The sequence below is a fragment of the Daphnia carinata genome, chromosome 6 (genome assembly GCF_022539665.2).
Source record: "Daphnia carinata strain CSIRO-1 chromosome 6, CSIRO_AGI_Dcar_HiC_V3, whole genome shotgun sequence".
NCBI classification, from domain to species: Eukaryota; Metazoa; Arthropoda; class Branchiopoda; order Diplostraca; family Daphniidae; genus Daphnia; species Daphnia carinata.
In genome coordinates, this window is record NC_081336.1 from 6,616,813 (window position 1) to 6,634,855 (window position 18,043).

The 18,043-nt window shown below is 40.9% G+C and overlaps 3 protein-coding genes and 1 long non-coding RNA gene across 4 annotated transcripts; 1 reads left to right on the forward strand and 3 right to left on the reverse strand.

The window, feature by feature from the left end:
* The first annotated feature begins 176 nt into the window (after positions 1 to 176).
* LOC130702387 (tyrosine-protein kinase Fyn-like) lies at positions 177 to 5,818 on the forward strand. The gene is made up of 17 exons (XM_057524069.2): positions 177 to 320; positions 523 to 594; positions 663 to 713; positions 773 to 1,081; positions 1,140 to 1,262; positions 1,328 to 1,548; positions 1,610 to 2,002; positions 2,112 to 2,291; positions 3,398 to 3,431; positions 3,495 to 3,653; positions 3,725 to 3,833; positions 3,897 to 3,995; positions 4,057 to 4,310; positions 4,386 to 4,550; positions 4,612 to 4,871; positions 4,932 to 5,204; positions 5,275 to 5,818. Exons 2-17 carry the CDS (start codon positions 525 to 527, stop codon positions 5,497 to 5,499), a joined length of 2,925 nt encoding a protein of 974 aa, XP_057380052.1. The 5' UTR covers positions 177 to 320; positions 523 to 524; the 3' UTR covers positions 5,500 to 5,818.
* On the reverse strand, positions 5,801 to 7,835 carry LOC130702392 (1-acyl-sn-glycerol-3-phosphate acyltransferase epsilon-like). Its single transcript, XM_057524074.2, has 7 exons — positions 7,679 to 7,835; positions 7,369 to 7,577; positions 7,232 to 7,310; positions 6,959 to 7,161; positions 6,615 to 6,867; positions 6,411 to 6,534; positions 5,801 to 6,337 (listed from the first exon to the last, which is right to left on the reverse strand). The coding sequence occupies exons 1-7, from the start codon at positions 7,683 to 7,685 to the stop codon at positions 6,106 to 6,108; spliced, it is 1,107 nt and encodes a 368-aa protein (XP_057380057.1). The 5' UTR covers positions 7,686 to 7,835; the 3' UTR covers positions 5,801 to 6,105.
* A 1,641-nt stretch (positions 7,836 to 9,476) lies between these two features.
* On the reverse strand, positions 9,477 to 10,668 carry LOC130702396 (uncharacterized). Its single transcript, XR_009004300.1, has 4 exons — positions 10,381 to 10,668; positions 10,139 to 10,216; positions 9,741 to 10,079; positions 9,477 to 9,678 (listed from the first exon to the last, which is right to left on the reverse strand). It is a non-coding gene; the product is annotated as an uncharacterized LOC130702396 (long non-coding RNA).
* Positions 10,669 to 14,220: 3,552 nt separating this feature from the next.
* On the reverse strand, positions 14,221 to 16,365 carry LOC130702368 (cyclin-O-like). Its single transcript, XM_057524050.2, has 6 exons — positions 16,132 to 16,365; positions 15,655 to 16,003; positions 15,396 to 15,581; positions 15,171 to 15,277; positions 15,006 to 15,086; positions 14,221 to 14,924 (listed from the first exon to the last, which is right to left on the reverse strand). Exons 2-6 carry the CDS (start codon positions 16,000 to 16,002, stop codon positions 14,498 to 14,500), a joined length of 1,149 nt encoding a protein of 382 aa, XP_057380033.1. The 5' UTR covers position 16,003; positions 16,132 to 16,365; the 3' UTR covers positions 14,221 to 14,497.
* Between the last annotated feature and the right edge of the window lie 1,678 nt (positions 16,366 to 18,043).

Below are 18,043 nucleotides of genomic sequence, written 5' to 3' on the forward strand. Positions count from 1 at the left end.
TAACAAAAAGGACTATAATACCTATATGAATGTGGCACCATTAAAGCCTAAGATTTTGGAGAAAAGCTAGTTTTCGATGTGAATGGATCAAAAGCAATCAAAGAACCAAAGATCCACATTCACTGCGGTGTGCCGCTCTGCGGACTCTGCCGAGTGCCGTGGATCCTCACGTTTAATTTTTCCGATCAGACAACGACGCATTTGGCTTTTTTTGGAAGAGAACTGGAGCATTTCTCTTATATTTTACTACCGAAGTACTAGCTTGTTATGAATCATTTATTATTGGATACAACGATAATTTCCGTAGTTTGAATAATCAGGTAAGGCTTCGCCATAATATAGGTTGTATTTATTGGTATGGTTAAGTTTTGAACCTGTATCGCGCCATCATTCCAACGTCGAAATAGAGTTACTGGTGTAGAAAGTTTGACAGTTCCTTTGATTAATCTCTGTGTAACAAAGCTTTTTGCAGCAAAATGTATGTTAAAGCAAGCTTTTAAATGATCGGGTGATGGTTTACAGAAATGAGTTCACCCTCTCCAAGCCAACCTGCGTTTGGCTCTTCGCTGTATGGTCAGCAAACCTCAGGCATAGGTAATAAATCTGGCTACTGTTCCTCTTTACTAGGTTCTACACAAAACTTTGAATCAATTTACCACCAGGAATGAGTCATTTATCAATACAGCAACCTCCTAGAAACCTACCAGTTACAGGTATGAAACACTTCTATGTTGACATTTCTCTGTTACTGATTTTAATTTTGAATTATCAGGCCCAACTGCTGGTGGACAGCTAACTTCCCCCAATCGAAGTGGTGGAAATATTTTACCCCAAATGGGTAATAACCAGAGGATAGGAGTGCTTGGCCAAAGGGCTGTCGGAGACAAGAGGCCTTCCATAGGTGGATATGGACAATCCATGATTAGCGGTTCTTACTTCAACCTACCTGCATCAGCACCTTCAGGACTAGGGCCTGCTGGGCTTGCTGGAGTGAGAGGAGCATTTCAAGGATTGGCACATGGGCAAGGAGCACAGTCACAGGGAGTACAAGGATTGCAAATGCCTTTTGGCATGCCACTAGGTTAAAGTTTTTTCTTTTAAGAAATAATTACATTACTAACTAAAATAATGTGTTATAGGAATGGATGGCAGTTTAGCTCCACCGTCTTTGGACTTGTCTGAATTTCCAAGTCTGACGAATAGGTCTATGGGTCCAAACGAAAACGGTGGTAGTTCATCCCTTACAGGAAGATCCAACTATGGTAAATCGAGGACTGACATTTCTTACAGCGGATATTTACTAAGTTCTCTGTCGCCAATTTATTAGTGGGGATCATTAAAACGCCTGCTTCAGAAACCACGGAATTCACGATGAGTAATGAAGACTTTCCCGCTCTCCCCGGCACGCAGAATAATGACAACAATACTTCAACCGGTAGTGGAGCTGAGACAAGCAAAGTCTCTAACACATCCACTTCGTCTTCATCTGTCAGCAACACCAACTTGAACCACAGTAAACGTGGGCTTCAAATCAGTGCTGATGGAAAGGTACTTCTGTTGCATCATAAAAAGGTTTAAAGGAATTGATAAAATTGCTTTGCTTGATCAGGTGACGAATATACCTAACAACATGGTAGCGGATCAGTTTGGAATGGCGGGTCTCCTGACATTCATTCGAGTGGCAGAATCCGATTCTAATCTGGTCTCTTTAGCCCTTGGTTCCGACTTGACGACATTAGGTCTCAATCTTAACTCACCCGAACCCCTATACAACAACTTCGGGGGTCCGTGGGCGGAGAATCCCTGCCGACCACAGGATATAGACTTCCACGTCCCACCCGAGTACCTGACCAACGCCGTCATACGCGACAAACTTGCCCCAGTGAAACTTAACCGATATCAAGAGGATCTGCTCTTTTATCTCTTTTATACCAACGTTGGAGACACGATGCAACTAGCCGCTTCCCTTGAACTCTATAATAGAGATTGGCGCTATCATAAAGTATTACGTTTGCCTTTGTCATAAGTTTGAATGGTGGATTGTTAAGGAGAAAATTCTTTAAAAAAATTTTATGCTGTCTTTAAACATGACATTCAAAATTGGTTTTCAGGAGGAGAGATTGTGGATCACTCGGGTACCAGGTATGCCCCTCATGGAGAAAACTGGAACATATGAAAGAGGCACCTATTACTGCTTTGACCCTAACAACTGGCGTAAGGTCGCAAAAGAAATGTTTGTCGAGTATGAACGATTGGAGGATCGGCCGAGAGATTTGCAAATGCCGGCCATGGTCTTACCTTCGGCTGCACCACAAGGCGTGTAACAAAAGCTGGATAAATGGAGAAAATAAAAGAACTACCAAGAATATATATTAATATCCAGCAAGCAGCAAGCAAGAGAAGACGTCATGGGGATCAGGGAGATCCAAACACAAAAACCAATTTGTACTATTGAATGCCACAGTTTTTTTTTGCGGTCGAAGCTCTTGTGTTCCCTCTTCTTTTTTTGTCTTAATACACGCCCGTTATCTCAATTATTAATATTTTCCGCTTCCTCTTCATTTTGTAGCTTTAATGCTTCTGCTTGCTAGTTTAATTGGCTTTGCCCGTTATTGTAAATTTTATTCAAAATCTCTTTTAACTAACGTCTAATTGAACACAGTGACAAAGAAACTAGTCATAGATTTTATTGCTTCACGTTAGGCTTTTTTAAGTTCTTGACGCCCGGAAATGAAACCAACTCTCTGTACCAGAAAGGATGTGCATTACAGCTTACTAGCAATAGTGTACTCCAGAAACGCGTAGGTCTTGGTTTTTGAACAAAGAGAAAAAATGTCTTTTGAAGGCCTACACAACACTCGCTAGATGTCGCGGGCAGCACTTGCGCCATTGGCTCGTCGTCACACTCAACCAGAATGGAATGACAGCTCTCAAGTGTAGAACGAAAATTATTTCTTAGTTTATGTATATTGTGTTGTTCTTACGTTTGCGAATTGAGTCCTCTTCAAGAAAAAGTGAAATTTAGCGCTTGCACTAACGTGCCGATGGCTCAAACCATCATCCAGCCCTTGCCAAGCCTCAAGAACTAGGATCGCTTGCCCTTCTTGGCTTCTTGGGAGACGTACAAATCGGTCGTTTTGAATGGAATCCTCGTTTGATGTGTTTGCTTTTATTTAGTGAAATATTGGTCCAGAATTATTGCCTCCATGTTTTCAAAGTGCTTATTTTTATGTCCATGGATGGCTGAATTTTGACACACTTTGTGTACAAAGTAATGATGCTGGTGGCTTGTTCGTTTTACTTACTGTTTATATTCATATGTTACCAGATTTGCCTCAGCTTGAGTGTTATTTGAATTATAATGGGTAATCGTTGTTGTAACAAAGTTCCTGCACAGGAACAGAATTACAGGAAAGGGGATGGAAGGAAAGGTTTGTACTAAGAAAACTTTATGAAGTCAATTAAAATTTTCATAATAGACAAATTTCAATTAGTGTCTGGAAATGGAGAAATCGGATTACCATCTATTCCAAGGAATGATATTCAATTTTCTGGTGGTGCGTCTTCTAGACTTCCTAGTCAAGACATTATTCGTCATCCTTCCCAAACTCCAATGAGACCAACCAATTCAGCCAGATTAGAGAGTCCGAATGGTATTAAACTTTTCATAAACATAACATTTTTTGCTATTCAGCCAACCTTCAATTAATACTGTTGAATTTAGGATTATCCAGTGGACCTAGAATGTTGATTGCTCTTTATGATTACAATGCTAGAGAAATATCTGATATGAGCTTCAGGAAAGGGGACAGAATGGAATTATTGGATGATAGGTTTGGGCAATTACTTATTAAACATATAGGTTTTTCGCGTAATTACAATTCATGTTATGATAGCGATTCTGATTGGTGGAAAGCTGAGCACACTGCCACTAGCAAAGTTGGATACATTCCACGAAACTTTGTTGCAATGGAACAATCAGTGGAAAGCTTTGAGTAATCTAACAACAAATTTTTTTCTTCGTCTCATCGCTAATTTTATTGAGTAACGTTTTAGCTGGTTCTTTGGTCATATCAGCCGGAAAGAAGCCGAGAAACTTCTACTGAGCCAAGATCTACCGAGAGGAGCTTTCTTGATCCGCTTTGCCGAGCACATTCCCGGTGGCTTTTCATTAACAATGCGTGATTATGAAGTAGAAAGAGGCCCACATATAAAACACTACAAAATTAAATGCCTCGATCAGGGAGGATATTATGTTACAACTCGACAAACATTCACCACGCTTCCGGAATTAGTTGCTGCCTACATGCGTATGCTTGTTTCTTTCTCAATCTCTCAAAATGTTTTATGTTGAAAAAACTTCTAAATTCTCAACTGCATTCTAGGTGAAGCAAATGGTCTGTGTCATACCCTGACAGTCGCATGCCCGAAACTTCGCCCTACTATATGGGATTTGTCACCTCAAACCCGAGATAAATGGGAGATAGATCGTTCAGAACTGGAATTTATTCGTAAACTTGGAAGTGGTAATTTTGGAGAGGTGTGGTATGGTAAGTCCAAGTCATTTAATGTAGTATTGAAACGTTCATTTGCACGTTTTGCAACACGTAGGAAAATGGCGCCATGCTTACGATGTTGCAATCAAGACGGTTAAGGCCGGTAACATGTCATCATCAGACTTTCTGCAAGAAGCTTCTATTATGAAAAAGTTTCGCCACCCTAATTTGGTTGCTCTATACGCTGTCTGTTCGAAAGAAGAACCCATTTTCATCGTGACAGAGTACATGAACAAGGGCTCCCTGCTCGACTTACTACGACGAGATGAAGGAAAGGCGATGAGTTTCATGGAACTTGTGTATATCGCGGCACAGGTTTTACACGATATTCAGCACAACTTTAGTGATACGATTGATAATTAAAATTTACTAAAGGTTGCGAGTGGAATGTCCTACCTGGAGTCAAGGCAATTGATTCACAGGGATTTGGCGGCACGTAATGTTTTAGTGAGTGATGGTTGCGTTGCCAAAATCTGTGATTTTGGCTTGGCGCGCCTCATTAAGGACAACGAATATTGTCCCACAGCTGGAACTCGATTCCCTGTTAAGTGGACCGCTCCAGAAGCAGCTTTATGTGGCAGATTCTCCATTAAATCTGATGTGTGGTCTTTTGGCGTGCTACTCATGGAACTTTTTACTTACGGACAGGTTCGTACTTTAGCTAGTGTGCCGATTAGTTTCTATATTAAATTATGAACAAGTAAAAATTTTTGTTTAGGTTCCGTATCCTGGGATGCACAATCGTGAAGTTATTGAAAACGTTGAAAAAGGCTACCGAATGCCAAAGCCGGTCAACAACGCTCTACCAGATGCTCTCTACAGACTGATACTCTCGTGCTGGGAAGCTGAACCCGATAAGCGGCCAACTTTTGAATTTCTGCATCATTTCTTAGAAGATTTTAATATCACATCTGAAGTGCCGTACAGAGAGGTTCAAGATTGATCCATCGACGGATCTGAAGGTGATATTGTAACATCTAAGATATGAATCACTGAGATTATAAAATTTGTGGAGTACTATTTAAGAAAGCGACCAGGGAGGCTCATTTTTTGTCGAGTGACTGTAATGCATTTTATCTGTAAGAAGTGCTTTCTTTTTTAACCAGTATCTCTTCTTGCAGCAAGACAAGCTGCATTTCTATCTTTCCTGGACCCTATCTATCAGCGCCCCCTTTCCTAGTCATATTCTTTGGCATGAACTTCTGAGCGATCAACTCGATTTGTATGACTTTAAATTGTCGAAATTACAGGAGTATTATGTATTTTTTTTTTCATTGTTATTACTATGGGACGACCATTATTTAAATTTTGTCGCTACAAATATTTTTCTTGATGTTAAATCCATTATAATCATTGTTACACATATTTTTATCAGTGCAACAGTGATACGCGGTCACAGCTAGGTGAGCAAAAAAGATAACACTATAGCAGATCTTCATGCTGTTGTTCTAAGCCAGTCATAAGATGTTGTGATCACAAACGTGAGAATTGTTGGCAGAAAAATTGGCGGTTCGTTTGCGGAATGGCTGAACGTCACAATTATGAAGACTTAACAAACGGATTTAATGGCAAGTACCAAGTATCCACATACAGTGGATAACAAGATACCCTGCAACCACAGAAGCCTCAGCCCAGGGAAGAGGACCAAAGGCAAGAAAGATAGCACGAAAAAAAGGAAACTTGGTACCGTAGCAGTATAGGGAAGAGCATAATGATTCTCCGCGGTTTTTAATTCCACATCCTTTTGGAAGTATCCATCTTGGTAAAATCGCGACACAAGCCTTGAAGAAAGCATATATTGAGAAAGTTAAAAACGTTGAAAAACAAAAAAGGAAAAGAAAGGAATAAGCATACTCATCCTTCACAGTGAACAAACTATGCATCCAGCTCTTGAACTGAGCTTCATCTACTGGTACATCTTCTATGGGAATGCGCCTTACGTGAATATACATTTCACTATTTTTCCCAAGGAGAAAATCTATTTTTTAAAAATGTTTGTTTTTTCCTTTACTATTCCTGTATGACAACCATGGTTTGCGGATGGGGATGTTCTCTCACCTATCAATTCGGGTGCCGGAGTTCTCTCATTTTTCTCATTAACTGACCCAGAATAGACACAGGTTACATCATAAATTGCGTCTAAATTGTCCCGCAATTTCTCCAGGGCCAGAAAAGATCCTCTGTAGCGTGGCGTCAAATGATTAACAAGTGGTTTGAGTCCGTTGTCATCAGCTGCCTTGTTTGACTTCTTTATGAGATCATATTCATTGGGAGCATAACAGGTTCCTTCAGGAAATATCACTGTCCATGACTGAGAATCAACAAATTCATTATTGAATTTCAATAAATAAATAATTTGTTCAATTTCATGTCATGCTCTTGTCCAGAAACTTTAGCTTTACCTTAATCTTTGGATCTCTCAAATATTCTAGAGCAGATTCCATCTTCTTTTGCTTGAAATCCCCACGTTTGACATAAATGCATCCATGTTGATAGAAATAGTGTCCATAAAGTGGCAGTGCTTGAAGTGTATCTTTCATAACATATCTCAAATGGCCTATACTGCCTTGTCTGATTGCAACCATGTTACACACAATCCAATCAACTGAAAATATTAGTTTTATATAAAATTAAAAACATTCATCAAAATATTATTGCAATCACGTAGTAGTTACCTGTAGACTGATGGTTACCTAGGTAAAGAACATTTTCTTTCTTGCTAAAAATGGCTGCAGCATCCCCCGTGAAGTAAACCTATATAAAATTTATGTAAGATATTTTGGAATTGGGAAATTTCTAGAGCCAACTGTACTTTTTGACTGGTGCAGTGTTCAAAGAAAAAAATCACCATCCTTTGGTACATTGAGTAAAGAAAATCATCACCATCTTGGTACTTCCAGTGTGGCATAAACAGAGAAATACCTCGCCACAAAGCCCATAACAGAAAATAATTGGGTGCAGAACCAGTGATAACCATCACGGCGAAAACATACCGAACTTTGGCCACAAAACTTTTCATTCCTACGAAAGACAAATGGAGGTACAGGAAGTATCACGAACACGTCTAAGTAGGACACTTGAAATACAAACACAACAGGTGAAATGTGACGAGTGTAACTTACCTGTCATATTGGTCTTGTCTACCAAAGATTATGTTATGGAGTTTCAACAACAAATGGCTATTATCGACTGTAAATTCTAAATATTTAACTGAAACGCCGGCTATCTACACAAGATTCGACTTTCTCTGCTCAAAAGGAGCATGACTAAAATTTTAGGAACTAAACACTGCGGAATACGATCGTCTGCTTTTCATGCGTCCGGTACCGACTAACGGACTTACGGTCATTGTCCCACTTCGATTTCTTCAAAAACCTGTTACGTTACAAAAACCTGTTGTTGCGTTGGGAAGTTGGCTACTTAAAATTCATATTAATATAGGTCTTTCTATATTGTTGCAAATTCCACGCCATTCGCATCTCAATGAATTATTATTTTTTTTTTAATGTTTGCGTTTGGCTGTCTCTTGACAGAATGAATTTTGAGTATAACGTGTAATTTATTATAGAATTCTAAAGAGGTATAATTTTTTTTTCGTCAAATTGTTGGTCATGAAAATAAGCCCGACAAAATAATAAGCCCGACTTTTTTGTAGCGCGCCAGTATGCTACAGCGCTAGCACGATGCAACAGAAATATTCAGTGTATTTCAAAAACGATTAACTTAATGAAAAAAGTAGCAATTTTCTCGGAATCAGCGTTCAATTTTGATTATATCCTGTGATATTCAACCAATTCCGATGAGTGTCATTTTTTGCAGAAAAATATTCTAAGCCCGACTAAATAAGCCCGACCTAAGAATAAGAAAAGTCGGGCTTATTTAGTCGGGCTTAAAATTTCTTTCCGCAAAAACCAGCACTCATCGGAATTGGTTGAGTATCACAGAATATACTTAAAATTGAACGCTGATTCCGATAAAATAGTTATTTTTTTTCATTAAGTCAACCATTTTGGAATTACAGCGAATATTTTTGCTGCAGCGCTAGCGCTATAGCGTACTGGCGCGCTAGCACTGTGTGAAACCTAAACAAGCCCGAAAAAAATCGGGCTTATTTAATCGGACTTAAAAAATTTTTTCTGCAAAAACCGGCACTCATCGGAAATGAATGAATATTACAGGCTATACTCAACATTGAATGCTTATTCCGATAAAACTATTATTTTGTCATTGGGTCAATCGTTTTGGAAATGCGCCGAATATTTTTGTTGCATCGTGCTAGCGCTGTGGCGTACTGGCGCGCTAGAACTGTCATTGTCTAGCATTGTCCGTTTTTTTTCGTTTATTTCAGAAAGCTCTCTTCTCATGAGAAATACAATGTCAATTTTCATGGCTCTCGTTGAATTCAAATTTAAAGTACATCTGTTCATTACTAAATAGAGGAGTTAGAAAAAATACGAAATTAGTGGAAAAGTCGGGCTTATGATTTTGTCCGGCTTATTTTCACGAGCAACAATTTGACGAAAAAAAAAATTATACCACTTTGGAATTCTATAATACATTACACGTTATACTCAAAATTAAACGCTGAATTCATGAAAATTGTTCGTTTTCTCCGCCAATGTAGCTGTTTTTTAAAGATACTGAATATTGTGCTATAGCACGATTGCGCTGTACAGTACTACGCGCCAACATTTGTACTGTTAAAGTTGGGGGCTATCAGCACTTTCTTTTCTTTTCTTTTAAATACGACTGATTTAACAAGAAAATCAATAATTTCATCAAAATCAGAATTGACTGATAATCATGGAAATCGAGTTTATTCTTTAATTAACCTTACAGTTTTTAATTGAACGTAAAAACAAAAGACGACGCGGCTAATTTTAATAAGAAAACCAATAACTTTATCATCTTTTACCTTTGATTATGCTGTGTAGTTTGTTTTCAAGGCTATCGGTTCTGTTTCTCACGAAACGAACCATCACGTGTTTCTGACTCAACAAGTGTGTTAATACTCTCAAATATCTTACCTCAATTAGAAATCTTCCCCGATCCATAGACTATACGTGAAAGCGTTCAAATTTAAATTTTGCATAGCCTCAATTCATTTTATCTTGAGTTTCAACTAAGTAGAATGTAAGTGGCAATAATATAAACAAAATCATAATTTTGGATAAGAAGAAGTACCTTGTTAGAATCCTTCTCTGTCGTAACACTTATTGGTCTCTCATGTTGAGAAGGTTCAACTTCTTTATTTTATCATTATTTTTTTTATTTACAAATATCTTTTGAAAAAACTATAAATTGCCAGAAAATCAACAGAATCATAACTTGTAAAAATGAATGAAAGAAGATTAATTTACCTAGTTCACAGAACATTTTTCTTCCCAGGATTCTTAGTACCTTATGTTACAATTGCATATGCCCTCCTTAGACACATCTATCTCTCACTTCAAAAGTTGGGTTGTAGATCACAGCAATTACGTTGCTCAGGCTTCAGTAGCTTCCAAATTGAAGGGGTGTCAACTGCAACAAAATTAACAGGATTATAATCTCAGAAAACACATAGAAAGAAATGGATTTACCTCCTTGGATAAGTCTTCCTATTTGCCAAGCTTTTTCATTCCTCATGTTATAGTCACACATGCATTGTTCTGAAATATCTAAACCATGGTACAAGTATCCAGCAGCGTATTAATTGATGATTACAGAAGACAGAGTATTAACAATGATCAGGTTTTTAAAATCTCTTCAATTGCATGGCATGACAATCACAGCAAAATTTACAGAATCACAGTAGTGAAAAACATAGATGAAATCAATTTACCTCCATCTTTTTATCTTGCCAAGCTTTTTGGTTCCTTTGTTATTTGTTAGGGAAAAGTTTATTGCTCCCCGATGCCGTTGGTCTCAGATTGCGCTTGTTACGGGGAAGACTGAGCCTTCTAGTCGTCTTCTGTTATTATCTGACGCCGTCGTATGGTCTTTCAGCTGATATTTCAGGTTTATTTTGTTAACTATTTGTTGTTGGCTTGAAAAATGTACATCTAACATAGTGTAATCGTCTGAATTTACGAATAAACATAGAGAGAGTGATTCAATCAAACGATGCCTTTTTTCCGAATCTCTGCTTTAACAAAAAAACAGCCCGATGATCGATTGTGTTATCGATACCGTTTGGAATGAGTTAAATCACGTGATTAACAATTCAAACAATGCCACTCAGAACGTTGGAGTGGGGTAAAAAGGAACTAATTTGAAAAAATAAAACTCAAACAAAATGGTAGCACGTTTAGGAATAAATTTTATTGATCGAAAACAAGAAAATGTATAGAGAATTTAGAGCAGCAGAAAAATATTTAAAAAAGAAAAAAAATTTAGGGAATTTGAATTTTTAAAGGGAAATTTCAAAAATTGTGTTTTGCAGAGAACAATTAAACCTTGACTAGCTCTCTCCCCGTACACGCACCTTCAGAACTGGTTGAATCCTTTGAGGATAAAATCCCCCGTAGAGGTAGCTGATCACTGTCATGGAGGTGAAAACTACCTGCAACCCTCTGCCATCACTACGAGACAATCAACTCTCATAGTGGTCTCCTTCCGGTGGGTGCATGCAGGTGGGAGATGGCAATATTGCTTACCATCCCGCCACTCGCATGCAAACTTGTACCTTGAAGAAGACAATTGGAACAGGAGGGCTACATGATTGGTAGTGCCCACGCACGACAGTGAACAACTCCGTTAAGGGCTCATCAACCAGCTCCTTCGGATTGTGACTGAAAAAGAGCATCATCAAAGGTTAACATGTACAAAATCAGGGAAAAGAGAAAAAAAAAAACGATTATTACGAGAAAGACATACAATCACACCAGAATAGAATGTACAAAATTTTGACTTACTGTTTTCTGCCACATTTAAATCGAAAACCAAAGGGAAAAAAAACAAATGCTCAACGAGTGGACTGGTTTGCGAAAGGCACACAATAAAACCGAAAAAGAATGTACAAGAATTTTGTTTTTCCGTTTTTTTTTAAGGAAAAAAAAATGAAAAGAAAAAAAACTCTCAATGAGCGGGTTGTTCTGCAGAAGCCGCCGCCTGTTGCGCGGCCCTCTCTTCTCTCTCCTTCGCTCTCCTCACCAACCGGCGCTGGTAGCTCTTGTTCCACAGGGCCTTGTTGGGATTCTTAACTCCAACTGGTGGAACGGCAGCCTGTGCCACTGCATCGGCATTTCCATCCACCGACTGTTCGCCTACTGCGGTAGAAACTTCAACGACACACTCGTGTCGTGCGGGAACGGGAGGATGTTCCTCAGCAGGTTCAACAATCGGTATAGGAACGTCGCAAACCTCGGTGGAAGATGAGGTTTGGGCCTCAGGATCCGGAGCATCCTCTTCGTCGGCTGGTACAAGGGACTCGGAAATTGCGTCCACTGCGCAAGGTTCTTGTGTAGCGGCCAACGGCAGTGCACGACTCGGCTCAATGTCCACTTTGCCGTCCGTAGTTTCACGTGTTTAAACCAACTCTACCTTGTCGGATTGTTCTCCGGCCTTTTGCAGAGCATCTCTCTCTGCTCTCTCTGCTCTCTCTTGGGCTCTCCTGGCTAAGCGTCGCTGGTAGCTCTTGTTCCACAGGGCCTTGTTGGGATTTTTAACTTTAACGGGCCGAACAGGTGCGTCTGCGACCACCGCATCAACACTTGCATCAGCGGCAGCATCTACAGCAGCGCCTACTTCGGAAATGGCCTCCACCAACTGCTCGCTTTCAGCGGGAGCAACTTCTTCAACATTCTCTTGATGGATGGGAAGGGGAGAATGTTCCTCGCTAGCAGGCTCAACAGTGGGAGCGGGAACGGATGCATTTTCGTCATCGGCTGGCACAGCGGCCAGAGACAGCTCGCAGCACGATTCCCTGGATCCATCTTCGCAGGCTGATTGTTGCGCGGCCAATCGTTCAGCTCTCTCCTGCGCTCTCCTGGCTAAGCGTCGCTGGTAGCTCTTGTTCCATAGGGCCTTGTTGGGATTTTTAACTTTAACGGGCCGAACAGGTGCGTCTGCGACCACCGCATCAACACTTGCATCAGCGGCAGCATCTACAGCAGCGCCTACTTCGGGAATGGCCTCCACCAACTGCTCGCTTTCAGCGGGAGCAACTTCTTCAACATTCTCTTGATGGATGGGAAGGGGAGAATGTTCCTCGCTAGCAGGCTCAACAGTGGGAGCGGAAACGGATGCATTTTCGTCATCGGCTGGCACAGCAGCCAGAGACAGCTCGCAGCACGATTCGCTGGATGCATCTTCGCAGGCTGATTGTTGCGCGGCCAATCGTTCAACTCTCTCCTGCGCTCTCCTGGCTAAGCGACGTTGGTAACTCTTGTTCCACAGCGCCTTGTTCGGACGCGGGGCCTTTCGAACTTTCGCAGCCGGAACTTCTGGTACTGCCTCAGGTTTGTCACCATCTTGTAGAGGAATGACGTTATCATCAGCGGGGATGTTATCTGCTCGTGCTTCGTCGGATTCGCCAATTCGCAGAGCGGGGGCTCTTGCGCTGACGTACACCTTCCAGCCGAGCCAACTGACGGCAGCAACTCCTGCTCCAACCGCCACGACGCCGATCACTCTTGCAGAAAACTTTGCGAAAGAAGACATTTTCGAGTCACGCTTCAATCGTTTTGGATCGCTATTCAAGGATTTTGAATCACTGATCAAGGGCTTTGAATCACTTATCGAGCGTATAGAGGCTATACTGCACAAAAAGTAGGTACAAATCTAATTTTCCAGTTTAGCTTCTTTCGTTAAGTGCTTTGTGCGCTCACTAACAGAGCTCGCGAATTGAATTTCGCCCTTTCAAACGAATTTTACATGATTTCTTCGCATCGCAAAATCGAAAAAAGTGCTGATTTACAATTTCATAATTTAATTAAACATTGTTCAGTGATTTTACTGAGTTTTTTCTATATAGGTATATTTTTATTCAACAAAAAAAAAACCATCTCAGAAAATACCTTCCCATACAGTAGAGAGGGAAAAAAAAAGTTCCGCGTAGCGTTCTTTTTTACAGCAATATTTCCAAGCAGTACGCCGCGCAATTTATGTTTTAAGTGTTCATTATATTTTGTACTCATGTCATTTCGTCCATTTATTATTTTTATAAACGTTGAAATGCCAAGAACTGTATCAGTTAGTCCACTTGCATCACTTGTTAATCAGTCTGCTGAGTAGCCGGCTCACACAAAGTTTCTTGGAATTGGCAGGAAATCTTTCCGAAAGCTTTTGGATTCATCCCCAATAGAACGTAAAACATCGTTTCGCACGAACGTTACCTTGCGTTTGCTTGACAACCGCAATTGGTACAATCCAAGATCCACTGCGTCGCTCTTCCGGGCCCTCGCGCCGTTCACCGCACTGCATTTTATTTATTTTCTATAGCATTTAGCTATCGAAAATTTCGGTAACATCATCAGTTGTATAAACGTATAGCATTATTGCTAAAGTTCCATTCCCTTCCATCCGTCCATTTTCAACAATCGTAAAAGCTAAGAAAGTGCATCGTATCTCAGTAACGATATCTACCTGTTTGTACCTAACTATCTTTACCTGTCCCAACTAAAAATCTTTTAGGTGAATGCTAATGTGAAAAAATATGTATTGAAAATAGAGATCAGGACAGAAATGATAAAGGCATATACGTGTAGAAAATATTGAGAATGCAAACCTTGAAGAGCAAATCACAAATTATGCATTCGGTGGGGAAAAGTATCATCTTCAATAGGTAATGCACGAATAAATAATGCACTTTGAAAAGGGAAAAGGTAATAAATAGACTATTACAAAAATAAGAAAACGTGACTAGGCATTGAAAAAGTGCGTAGATAAATAGAATTTGTAAATATGCAGCTAAATATAAATGAAAGAGTCTCACCAAGGATTCGGCTCGAGATCGATCATCAATGAGGCGCAATAGAAAAATTAGCGAATTGCTTGCAAAAATCAACATTCCCGAACGGATCGCCCGGCATTGGAGAGAAGAGATCACCGATAAGCGAAGGAAATGGCGTTGATGAAGCGACGGATGATGTTTGGACAGCTGCTGCGGCAGCGGCGGACGCGATCCTAGCCCAACAGATGGACTGTTGGCGCCACGTATGATGCCACAGAGACATGTCGACGAAACAGCGCTGAATGTCAGCCAGCTCTGTGCTGCCGCTGTAAAGTTCGACCAACCAATAAATGGGTTCAACGGGCAACAGGGTAGGCAAGAAACGCTGGGCCAAGCACAAGGCAGCTGCCGCCACTGTCGATGGCGGATAATGGATCAATTCGTAATGCACGAGGCTGTTCTCCAATAACTGGTGAAATACTTCACGTACACCTCTAATAAGCAAACAATATTAAACAAACAATTTAATTCCAGACCTTTCTTTCTGTTTTGAGAAAAGAATTAGAAATGCCCACCGTATATCAGCATTATGCTCCCGAGTGAATGTCATGTAGTACTCGAAGAAATACGAAGCAGTTGGAGCGCAGAGATGAAAGCTAAGTTTGAGAACACAACAAAAATTAGTTACCACTCTCATTTCATTAATTCAAAAGGAAAAACATCGTTTTTGAAATACCCACTCGAGTTTCTTAAGCAAACAAATTTCCATATCCCTGATGAGCTGGGCCGGATAGCTGTGCCCGCTTAGCCCAACCAGTTCCTCCATCTCCGGTGGACTGACTTCTTCCTGTAAGTGCAAAACAGTTGCGATTTGATAAATTTTTTTTTTTCAAAATATTCGTTGCCGAAAATTCAAAATATAAAAAAAGCATCTATTTTCAAAGAGGAGCGTAAGAAGTGGGAACCTTCTTGGCCGCCACAAGAATAGCAGCCAATCCGAGCAGCTGCAAGCGATCGGCCGACACGACAGTGACGGCCAGAAATCGATCAACGAAATTGATAGCCAGTAGGAAAGTTTCAATATCGTATCCAAATTGGCGATTCACTTTACCCAGCCAACTGATCAGTTCGGATCTCATGGCCGAAGTAACCTACAAAAAAAAAATTCGAATTAAGTGAAAATTCCCACTCGATAAGTAACGTCATCTATTGGCGGGAACTTACATTAGGATGGCACGAAAGGTAGTCGTTCACGCGGTATTTCGGTTGCAGGCTGTGCTTCCACTGGAACTGATCGTGCAAGTAAGGCTGGGCTAGCAGATACGACTCGTCGGGCACCAAGTCGGCATAGAACGGATTAGTTGGGCTGATAAAAAGGCCATGCGGAGACTGAGCGAGCCGGAATCCTTCCAAATCGGAAGCGGCAGCGGCAGCTGCAGCGACGGCAGCACTTACAGAACTTGGAGAGGGTGGCGGAAATGGTTCCGTGCAGAACAAATCCGTCAGGCTGAGGCGGTGGCCGGCTGATGATGGTGGCAGTGGATCTCTACATTCTTCGGCTGTCTGGTTCATCCTTCCAACCGTTCACAAAACAAATCACACACATTATTCACGTGACAATGAAGCTCAAATTCACTTCGAACGACGTGCGTTCATAGATACATAATCAAAGAGAACAGGCAAAATCGATTCGAATCTTACCCGCGAGTCGGCTGAGCCAGAAGTCAAGACCGCGATCCGGCTCCAAATTGATGGGCGGCTCGGATCGCCTTGGTTCAATTAAAACGGACGACAAATGAATATGAAAGAAAAACTTTGAATCCAGTTCGGCCTTCAACGCGATCGACTAGCTATATAACACATCCAGATCCACTTCTAACGAGAATCCAAAACGCTAATGAAAAACAAATCGAGCTGACTGAACTCCACGAAATCAAAAGACAAATGGAAGTTAATCAAGTCGAACTTCCTGACACGTCGACGTGATGACAAGACTTGACGCCACCGAGATCATCGGGTCACTGACCTTACGCAGTTTATCTCGACGCTGACATTAACTATCCACTAGGTGTAAATGGCCAAACGTGAATGCGAGAAAAGGTGCTAGGGCTACATCTCACGTAAATGAAAAGGGGGGTAGTTGTCACCCGGGGCGTGATAGAATCACGGGAAAAAGGGAAAGAAAAAAAGAAAATCGACCCAAGTTCCCATTCAGGTCAATGAACTTGGTTTTGCCTGAAGCAATCCTAATATCAGAATCGATTACCTAACCAAAATTTGCATTCGAAACGAATCAATGTCGACATTTTGCAGCCATTTTACTTACAACATGAACAAAGGCCTTTTGTGTATTGCCTGCCTGATTTGTATGTAATTAGCAATGGAAACGGAAACGGTTTGCATGCCGATATGAAGTCGGTAACGTCCATTATCTCGGATGGTGTCATTGACCTCATTGTCAACAATCTTTTGTCATTCTCCGTTTTCGACCCCTACCTTTGGCCCTTTTCGTTTTCTTTTATTGCCTTACATCTTGTTTCATTTGTTTCTGTTTTTCTCTCTCTTCCGCCAGCCTCTAGGCAGCGCCAATTTTTGAATCAAAAGTCGGCACTTCGCAAGTCGTGTTCCGTGTTTTTCTTAAATGATCGCGCTCGTTTAATATCACACACTCCTGCGTGTTATAAAATATTTAAAAACTTTGCGTGCTATCACCACATTTCATATTCGGATGATGAATTCCCAGCTTCCCGCGATCGCAAAACAAACATTTCGGCGCTATCGTCCTTCATATGTTAGATCAACTTGGACTACGCTTGATGAGTTTACCACTCGTGTGCTGCACACACGATTTTGCCGAACCCCGCTTTCGTCGCACGCCATGCAGGGTTATGGAGCTCTCAGTTCTTGCTCCGCAAATTCTTAATTGGACTTACTTGGCTTAGCTTGTAATTACTCGTCATCGCGGACCTCATCATATACATAATATTTTGTGAGATGAAAATCATTTCACTATTCGTCATGGGGTGTGGTCTTTGCATTGTGAGCAATGACGTCACGGCCTTGAATATTGGGCGAGGGCAGGATCGCGTTTTTTTTTGCCGTTTTTTTTTTGCCGTTTTTATTTCATTTATCCTCCCAAGTTTCAAGGCGAAAACAAAATCAAAACGAAACAAAAACGCTTAGGTAATAAAGTAAAGGACGAAAGTTCGCTTCCCATCCGCCCGTTCCTGGTACACAGGCAATTGCGTGTCGCGTTTGATTTTCAAGTGACAACTGTTCTCAGTTCCAGGAGGTAGCAAAAGAAAAACAGAGGTAAATGAGAAGGAAGTTCAACAGGGTCGACATGGCTTTTTTTCAAAATGGATATTATCGTCAAGGCGACACAGCCACAAGCGCGTCGCGGGAGCTATAGCGAAATAATCTAACACTCAGCCGGAGTTAACAACAACAAGGGCGTGTTATAGGGCGCTTGAAAGCCAGTTACCGAGCCACGGAGCCCAACAGTCATCCAGTCAACCGGGTGTGGTAAAACGAAAAAGAAAAAAAGAAAATAAAAGGAAAAAAAAAAAAAAAAAAAACGACTTAAAAAGACACAGGGTGGAGATGGCATTCA